The sequence below is a fragment of the Mastomys coucha genome, unplaced genomic scaffold (genome assembly GCF_008632895.1).
Source record: "Mastomys coucha isolate ucsf_1 unplaced genomic scaffold, UCSF_Mcou_1 pScaffold23, whole genome shotgun sequence".
NCBI lineage: Eukaryota > Metazoa > Chordata > Mammalia > Rodentia > Muridae > Mastomys > Mastomys coucha.
This window is the reverse complement of record NW_022196906.1, coordinates 32,774,475-32,784,822: the sequence shown is the minus strand read 5'-3', so window position 1 is coordinate 32,784,822 and position 10,348 is coordinate 32,774,475. Positions and strand designations below refer to the sequence as shown.

At 36.6% G+C, this 10,348-nt stretch overlaps 1 protein-coding gene across 1 annotated transcript; it reads right to left on the bottom strand.

Annotated features, from left to right (window-relative positions):
* Positions 1 to 366: 366 nt before the first annotated feature.
* LOC116072379 (olfactory receptor 8B8-like) lies at positions 367 to 1,299 on the bottom strand. The gene has a single exon (XM_031343807.1). The coding sequence runs from the start codon at positions 1,297 to 1,299 to the stop codon at positions 367 to 369; it is 933 nt and encodes a 310-aa protein (XP_031199667.1).
* Between the last annotated feature and the right edge of the window lie 9,049 nt (positions 1,300 to 10,348).

Genomic DNA, 10,348 nt, shown 5'->3' with positions numbered 1-10,348 from the left:
AGGTACAAGCATTGCACAGACATGGATTCTCTACATGTTAAAGAGTCATGAGTTTCTGTGTTAACTACCTCCTACTACACAGGGAAACATCTCTGATGGGGTATTAGAACTGTACTAATCTGTGGGTAGTGAATTCAGAATTTATATGGCATGATTATAATTTGTTTATTCAACAAAACAATATGAGACTGTTTACTGCTGGAGCCTATGAGGGTCACAACATGTTTTAACTTTATTATTATTAAATATTATTTTATTTATTATTTTATTATTATTAATTTTTGCTAGATTTGTAGGACCATGGATGTGTTTTTGCTAAAATAACAAAGAAAACAATTTCCGATTAAATTAATTTAGGGTTTCTGATTACAAGATTTTCTTTCTCAAAGTTTTTCTCAAGGCAAGTTTAACATCTTTGTTTCTCAAGCTGTAAATTAATGGATTTGTCATAGGAATTAAAATAGTATAAATTATTGAATATGTCTTTCCATTATTCATTGTTCCAGCTGAACTGGGTTTAAGATATGTAAATGCACCAGACCCAAAGAACAGAGAAACAGCAATTATGTGGGAACTACATGTGCTGAAGGCCTTTGACATCCCCTCAGTGGACTTCATTTGGAATATGCTGGAAAGGATGAAACCATAAGAGATAAAGATGACAGCAGTGGGAACAATAATGTCTTTCCCTGCTAAAATTAACACCTCTATCTCATTGACATAGGTGCTGGTGCAGGAGAGCTGCAGCAAAGGGAGGAAATCACAGAAATAATGGTTGATTGTGTTTCTGTCACAGAATGTCAGTCTCAGGATGCATCCTGTGTGAATTATAGCACTAGAAAACCCCATCAAATACGAAGCAAGCATAAGGTAGTAACACACCTTGGGAGACATGACAATGTTATACAAGAGTGGATTGCAGATAGCCACATAACGATCATAGGCCATTGTTGTGAGAATAAAACACTCAGAAATGACACAGAAAGCAAATAAATAGAACTGGGTCATACATTCCACATAAGAGATAAAATTTTTCTTTAGAATAAAATTCATCAGCATTTTTGGTATAATTACAGAAGAGTTACAAAAGTCGACAACGGATAGGTTAAAAAGAAAAAAATACATAGGAGTATGAAGGTGAGAATTCAATACAATGAGAATAATTAAAGCCAAATTCCCCAGTGCAGTTATCATGTACATTACTAGAAAGACCAGAAAGAGGGGTACTTGGAGGTCAGGCTGGTCTGTTAGTCCCAAGAGAATGAATTCAGTTACCACAGAGCCATTTGCCAAAGCCATCCTTCTATAAGATATCTTGTGAAATAAAAAATAAAAGGTTGATTAGAGGATCATGCAGGACTTACTAGCATTGTTTTATTTAACTGAGAGCAGGGTTGTCAAATCATCTGATAGCTGCAATCAAAGACAAGGGGGAAATCAAGAAGCATGATGTACACAACAGTATAGCCCTTATCTTACCCCAACTATTTCTTTTAGTTTTATCATCTCTGTGACACAAATAAAAACTCTTGTATGTAACTTTATTTTCCCGTCCATCCAGACTGAACTCTGGGTGTGTTGGAACCATGAACACTGTTTCTAATTTAAAGCAAAAGAACCATAATCAAAGAATGGTGATATATATATAGTCACATTAGGTTCCATAGTGTGAGAACCGTACATGCACAGTAAACTTACTAATTTAAGCACCACAACACAAATATCTACTGACTCTGAAAAACACTTTGCTTGTCTTGGCCATCCATCTGGAAATTTCTTTGGAAACTTAGGATTTTACAAAATGAGAAGAACATGGCACAACTCTGGTTTAGGGGCTGTATCAGTGTGAAGTCTCTAAAATAAATCACATTTGGAGGCATATTACATGAAATGAACTCCATAAGCAATTCCAGTTATATTCACAAAAAGTCAGAGTATAATGATGTCTGCTGAACCCCAGGAAGGAACCATTAGATCATTCTCGTCAAAGTGAAATAACATTTAAATACCTAACACGATCTATTTCTAGACTGTTCATTCTTTTACTGGAAATTAGCTATGTTACATTGTATATCCATATTTCCTAACACGATACAATGAAATATTGCATGCACTCACAAACACAACCGTATGTATGTATATATATGCACACATAACCTTTTAAGCCATTTCAGTCACGTTGTTTTAAAGGTCAGGAAGCTAATGTAACTGTTTTCAAAGCTTGCATTTCCATTTACTGCTGTCTTCCTTGATGAACAGTTTTTGGCACTGACATATTGTGACATTTTATTCTATGCAATTACAGCAAAACAAATACTCTAATTCTACCAACTTTCTCATGTTTTATAAAGTAAACCTTAATCCACTAAAACACTAATAGAAAATGAGGATCCCATCTATTATCATACTAGCTACTGAGAAACCGGACACTTCAAATGAGTTTAATAACATACTACACACGGTTATATGCCAAGTAGAAGCTTACTCAGTATATTTCCAGGAACAGAAAGGAGATATAAAAAGAGAGTGAGATGATAGCAATTTCATACTATGCTGTGATGGGTAATTAATATCTTGGGGATTTAAGTTGTGCACACATTTCTCTATGGGGATTGTGCGTATTCTGTGCTTGAGCCAATTCTGCGCTCCCATCTTCCAATCACTTCCATCTCCTCTGGGATAGCAAGTGTTTTGATTCTTTCCTTCATTGTTAAACAAATCTAGCTGATAATTGTACATACAAGCCCATAATTATTTAATGAAAAATGTATCAATAAATATAGTATCACAATTCAGGTAACATTTTCCTGACATATCTCTCAGATCTTTTTTTTTTTTTTTTGAGTTTGGGCTTCTGGGAGTGGATCTAAGTACTTCATATATGCTAAACAAGTAGTCTACTACCAAACTAATTTCCAGACCTCAAAATCCATGTTACATTTTGCATAATTTCTAAGATTTCACACTTTCTATAATTTCCTGCTTGACTCTCCTTCTTACTTTTCTTAGACATAACACATTAGTGATGGGGTCAGCAATAGCTAAATCTGTTATAGAGGTATTTGATACCTCTCTCATGCACTTCCTTCCTATGATAGTTTGCAGAGGTTACTAGATATCTCCATGCCTCAGGTTTCACTTTGGAAAACAGGAATTGCAAGCGTATATCCATCTTTCATTGGAATATCAGAGTGATTCAGAAAAATAAGGGTAAAGTGACCAAATAAAGATCCTGACTGTGGGAAATAGTGGGATATTGCTGAATATATGTAATGTGCTCTTGGACTTATGAAAAGGCTCTATGCATATTAATTCATTATTATTTTATAATATCCTAAATTGAAGGACTTTTAAAATGTAATGCAAAAAGTGAGTTAGCAACACCCTACAGATTACTTGAGGAGGAATGTGAGATGTGTTTATATTATCTTTATATTGCACTATTTATATCTACTAAACATCAAAGAAAGACTTTGCACTGGAATTAGTTATTCAAGCAATAGTCATTTTGAAATATGCTCATGACACCTAATAAATTTCAGAAGGAATATATCTGGAAAAATATCAAATAATTTGTTACATTTATTTATTATCCACAAGCCTATTATGGAAGTCAGAACCTTATATTATAATATTAATATTGCATATGGTTTGTATAAGGACATTCATACTCCATCACTGTTTAGTTTATTGAGTAAAACTTGTTAAAAATTCTATCAAGCCAGTAACAGTTTTCATAATTCTAGCACTCAGGAAGCTAAGGCCTGAGGATAGTGAGTTCCAGATCAGTTTGTCATGCTCATTTACTATTTTTTTTCAACTATATTATTTAACTAATGTTCAGCTTAATTTACAATAAAATTTCCAAATATTGGCCTCTCCCACAAGCTATGTCACATGCAGGACACTATTGTAGATCAAAGTATAGTTGGTTTGTGTTTACCTTTCTCTTTTGGTAGCCTGCAGAGTAGGCTACCAGTGTTCAGAATCATGAACACTAGTCTGTAGGAGTGAAGGCTCTATGTAGATGCCAGCTCAACTTACCATTCAGTTGAGTTGTATAGGGCCTTAGCTTTACTTTGTGGAGAGCTGCCAATAACTTCAAAAATAGTTTGTGTTGTTCAAAGGTTCCCATGGAACCCCTTTGGCCAACAACTCAAATAAGTGCAACCAATTTCTGATACTGGAAGATTTATTTGGTGATGAGAGATGTATAGCTGGGGCTTTGTATCCTCCATTTTTTGCTGATTTTATTTATATAACCCTCATATATGTATATATTACAGGAAATCTCTACTGTATTCAATGCAGTATATAACCCCTCAAATGGTTCTTAGTTTTAGCTATCCCTTCCTATATTCCTTTCCTAGTGACTCTGCTCCCTCTTTCTCTTTGCTTAGTTTTCCTACTTCAATGCCTTTCTTTCTTCCATGAATAACTATCTCTTCTGTTTCCCCTTCCTAGGAATATTCATTCCTCCACCATTGTTTCTCATTCCTCATAACTTCTGTGGTTATATGGATTGTAATTTGCTTGTTAAATACTTAAGAGCTAATATCCATGTATAAGTGAATACATAGTATATTTTGTGTTTCTTGATCTGGTATTCTCACCCAGAATAACTTTTTTCTAGTTGCACTCATTTACCTGCAACTTTCATTTTGTTTTTTTTTATTTTGTTTGTTTGTTTGTTTGTTTGTTTGTTTGAATGGAAGAGTGATACCTACCCATGTAAATGTATCACATTTTCTGTATCCATTCAACAACTGATAGACATATATGGTACTTTCAGTTTCTGGTTGTCATCAATGGGGCAGTGATGAATATGGTTGACAAGGTGGTCGAATAAAGTTTCCTTTTCTTATATGTTCAGTAGCATATCCAATAGTATAATTGGTTATTGAAGTTGGAGAGTAACCATCACACTGATTTTCATAGTGACTATACAAGTATGCACTTCAACCAGCAATAGATGAGTAGTCAATATATATATATATTGACTATTCTGATGCGATAAAGTGAAATCTCAAAGTAGTTCTATTTACATTTTCCTGATGATTAATGTTGAACATTGAACTTAAAGTTTGCTATTGTTTGTTTTGTTTTCTTTTTATTTTTGTATTTATCACATTTTATTTTTTATTAATTATCTTATTTGTTTATATTTCAAATTATATGTCCTTTCCCAGTTATCCCCATCCCATCTCATCCCCCTTCCCCCACTTCCCTTTGCCCACTACGAATGTGCTCCTACACCTACTCATCCATGCCTGATTCAACCCTCTAACATCCCCCTACACTGGGGCATCAAGACTCTACCATTGATGTCAGATAAGGCCATCCTCTGCTACATATGTTTCTGGAGACATGGATCCCTCCATGTATACTCTCTGGTTAGTAGTTTAGTCCCTGGGACATCTGAATTGAATCGTTAGTTGAAATTGTTCTTCCTATGGAGTTGCAATACTCTTCAGCGCCTTCAGTCCTTCCCCTAGCTCTTTCATTGGGTCCCTGGGCTCAGTCCAATGGTTGGCTGTGAGTATTTGCATCTGTATTGGTCAAGTGCTAGTAGAACCTCTCAGGGAAAAGCCATATCAGGCTCCTGTCAGGAAGCACTTCTTGGCATCAGTAATAGTGTGGGAGTTTGGTGTTTGCCTATAGGATGGATCACTAAGTTGGGCGTTCTCTGGATGGCCTTTCTTTCAGTCTCTGTTTCATTTTTTTTGTCCTTATCTTTCCTTTGGACAGGAACATTTCTGGGCTAAAAATTTTGAGATGTGTGGTGTCCCCATTCTTCAAATAGGGGCCATGCCTATCTACTGGAGGTGGTCTCTATAGGTTGTGTCTCCTCTTTCTTGGATATTTCAGTTAAAGTCATTACCAATAGATCCTGGTGACCTCTCACTTCCCTGGATTCTGGGACTTTCTAGTGGCTACTCCCAGTTCCCCATCCCCTCTGCTATGTTTCTATTTAATTTCCTGACCTTCTCTCCTTTCCCTTCAGATAGCTACTCCTGTCCCCTTTTTTTCCTTTCATCTCCTTTCTTCCTCTCAGGTCCCTCACTTCCTCTATACTCTGATTATTTTGTTCCCCCTTCTATGTAGGGTCTTCCTTCTTTTTTTATTTTATTTTATTTTTGTTTGTTTTTTTGAGACAGGGTTTCTCTGTATAGCCCTGGCCGTCCTGGAACTCACTCTGTAGACCAGGCTGGCCTCGAACTCAGAAATCCACCTGCCTCTGCCTCCCAAGTGCTGGGATTAAAGGTGTGAGCCACCACTACCCAGCTTTGTCTTCCTTCTTACGCTGCATATGTTTTGTGGCTTGTATCATGTGTATTCTGAGCTTTGGGGCTAATCTGCACTTATCAATGAGTACATACCATATTTGTTCTTTTTTGTCTGGCTTTCCTAACACAGTATGATATTTTCTAGTTCCATTCATTTACCTGCAGATTTCATGAAATCATTGTTTTTAATAGCTGAGTAGTACTCCATTGTGTAAATGTACCACATTTTCTGAATCCATTCATCTGTTGAAGGACATCTGGGTTGTTTCCAGCTTCTGGCTACTATAAATAAGACTGCTATAAACATAGTGGAGCATGTGTCCTTGTTATATGTTGCAGTATCCTTTGGGTATTTGCCCAGGAGTGGTATAACTGGGTCTTCAGGTAGAAATAGTTCCAATTTTCTAAGGAACTGCCAGATTGATTTTCAAAGTTGTTTTACCAGCTTGCAGTCCCACCAACAATGGAAGAGTGTTCTTTTTTTCCTCCACATCCTCACCAGTATCTTATCTGCTGTTGCCTGAGTTTTTTTGCTTGTTCGTTTTTTCATTTTTTTAATCTTAGTCATTCTGATTGGTATGAGTTAGAATATCAGAGCCATTTGTATTTGTATTTCCCTGATGACTAAGGATTTTGAACACTTCTTTAAGTGCTTTACAGCCTTTCAAGATGCCTCAGTTGAGAGTTCTTTGTTTATCTTTGTACCCCATTTTAAAATCAGGTTATTTGGTTCTCTGGAGTCTTAACTTCTTAAGTTGTTTTTATATTTTGGACATTAGCTGTGGAGAGTGGTAGAGCTGGAGAGGCATTCGCCATGACAAGATGGCGCCTACTTCCGCTGTCGACTCCTGGTAACCAACTGTTTGCGCATGTGCATAGAGAACTGTTTGCGCATGTGTGTAGAGTGAAAAGACGCCAAGTCATGGCCCATCCTGGGGCGTCACATGGGGTGATGAGCAAACAGCCAATCATGGGCAGACACGCAGTGCTGTGGTGTATATAAGCTGTGCCGATTATTGGCTCGGCCCCTTTTTTCCTCTGGATGAGGCAATAAACACTTGCTGCAGAAGGATCCTAGTGTCTGCGTGTCTTCTTGCTGGCGAGACGACTGCGCGGGCCACAATTAGCTGTCTGTTAATATTAGTGTTGTTAAAGATATTTTTCCAATCTGTGGGTTGCCATTTTGTCCTATTGACAGTGTCCCCTGCCTAACAGAAGCTTTTCAATTTTATGAGGTCCCAATTGTCAATTTTTGTCTGGCCTCAGTGGAAGATGATGTGCCTAATCCTGTGGAAACTTAGGGGATAATGGGGGCATCTTCTCAGAAGCAAAGGGGAGGAACGATGGTCAGAAGAACTTTGCAAAGGGGGACAGGGACAGGAGTTAACATCTGGGATGGAAATAAATAAAATAATAATTAAAGAAACTTGAACATAAATGATATGAGAAGAAAAAGTAATGAGCAATTAAGCAGAGATAACTTGGATGAGAGGATTCTTTGGTTTCTCCTAACCAGGTGGGCAAAAATCCAAGATCATAGAGAAAATTAGTCAACTCTTGATGACACCTCTTCCAGATAATCTAGATCCCCAGAGTTCTAGTAGTTTCTCTTCTGTAAGTGCCAGACACTGGTGGGGGACTCCATATGTCTCAATATCTGGTAGCAGTTGAAGAATATTGTAGTTGAAACTTATATTTGGGGTTAAAATTTTCTTTCATAACAGTGGAAATCATTTATGATAAAATTGATCAAATTCAACTTATTCATTGAACTAAAGGACATAGCCTAACTACTCAATAACCTTCCAATATATGTTTCTTGAGTAAATGACTTAGTGGATGAATGGATACCATTGAAACATTCAAATTATAAGTGTATATTATCATTAAAATAAACCATTAGGCTACAGAACACCATAATCTATTTTGAGTGTATGTAAATGTGTATGCTTTGTTTCTATGTTTAAGTAAGATTGAGCAATATGAAAAAGTTGGCATTTGTAGCTCCTTCTCAAACATGGCTGCTTTAATTGTTTGGCACTAAGAAAAAATGATGTCTAAACAAGTGATATAGTTTCTGTATTGTTGATTTGTTTTCATGATATAGATTGAAAATGTCTGAAAAGTATTTTCCAGAAATAGGCAATATGTTTTGTCAGCATTTTGATTGTGGTGTAATGGGATGCATTTTCTTCGTAGGGATTTGTCTCTAATAACCATGTATTGGTTTCCAGTTTGTCAACACTCTAGTTTTGCTTTCTTTGGACTGTAAGTAAGACAGAGCACATGGATCAAATTACAAACAAGTTAATGGTTTTCAAACATGTTTATGGAGGGGTGTGGAAGTATGACTGAAAAGTAGTGAGGCATACTTCAGAAACTGCTTCACTTTACAGAAGAGTTTTTGAGGACTCTACAATGTTTGTGTGGTCATGAGTTTGGTGTCCTTTGGACAAGGCTAGGAGCCAGTGTCTCAAGAAATACTGTTCCTTCATCCCATCTCAATCAACAATGACCTCTGAATCTCTGCTTAAACATTCAATTCTATGATGTTATCTTGTCAATGAATGTTTTATTTTGATATTAGTACATGCACTGGCATTAATGTGCCTTGCTAGACTGAAAATCATTTTTTGAATGATTATAATATGTCCTTTTCTCCTACACAATCATAGAATCCATAAACGCTCATTTCACTATCAAACTGAACTTGGGCCACCAAATCTGCCAGCTCAGCCTGGCCTTCCAGGTTCCTGCTTTGATAAAAAGAGAGCTAGAGGCTATCTGAAAAAAATTAAACAGTTCAGTATTCCTCAAGTCAGCTGATATGAACTAAGGGGTTAATTTGTTAAAATAGATAGATGGGAGTCATGATGTGTAGTTCATTCCTCTAGTCCAAGAACAGCAAACTGGGATGCATATGAACCTTGCAAAGAGAAGGTATAATTAATTTTATTTTCCTGCAAAGATATTACTTTCCAAATGGCATACACTTAAGTGATAACAGCCTGAAACATTGCTCTGCTATATGTGTCCAAGACGCAGAAATATGTGCATCTCCCTAGAACATACTCCTCAGCAAATTTTCACTTACAATAAGCCAACTAATGAACACAGAATATTTATTTATTAACCCTTTCTGTGTGAGATCCACTCTTGAACTTAGAAAAAAAATCTACTGTATTCTGTTTGCTTTCTTTCATCCTTGGCCACTGCACAAATGCTGACCTACTCTTGTTATTCTCTTAACTTCTTGGTTTTTCCAATTGGCTCCCACTGTTATCACTTAGAGTTCTTCGTTGTTTCATTTTCATGTTAAGCACAGATTCACTCATTAAATGCTATCTGTCTGAGCTCTTTATAAAAGGAATAGGACAGCATATTTTATAATTTTTTTGTGATGGCCTTAGCAGCTGCAGGCTAGACCCTGGAGCAATGGAAATGTGGTCCAGAGTGTATTGACAATGGTTGGACACGAACAAAACATTAAATATTATGATACTTCCAAAAGTTCTTTTAAGATCTTGTGCCAATGATCAGGAATAGACATAGCTGAAATTGTAGTACAAATGTTGAGATTACATCATTATGAATGATCAACGAAGACTGGCAAAGTGCTTGTAGTAATTATTTGGGCAAAATTAATAACAAATATCCAAAACCAAATGTATACATTTTATTTCTTTTCTTTTTTTTTTTTTTACTTTGGTTTTTCAAGACAGAGTTTCTCTGTATAGCCCTGGCTGTCCTAGAACTCACTCTGTTGACCAGGCTGACCTCAAATTCAGAAATCTGCATGCCTCTGCCTCCCAAGTGCTGGGATTAAAGACGTGTGCCACCACTGCCTGGCTACATTTTATAAAAAGAACTAATTGGATTCTTCCACATTGTGGATAGCTCAGGGGTTGCTTGTATTTTGATGCTAATTCTGCTCTTCTGGGAGGGGTTGCAAAGGAGGAATGAATCACATACTCAGGTGACTTCTTGTGAACCATCCCCTAATGAATAAAGGAGCCAATCACAGGGCGAGTACACAGGACTTCCAGGTTGTACAGATGAAG

Bases quoted from the DNA above. Each gene is read 5' to 3' on its own strand.
- LOC116072379 (XM_031343807.1), bottom strand. From the start codon at position 1,299: ATGGCTTTGGCAAATGGCTCTGTGGTAACTGAATTCATTCTCTTGGGA.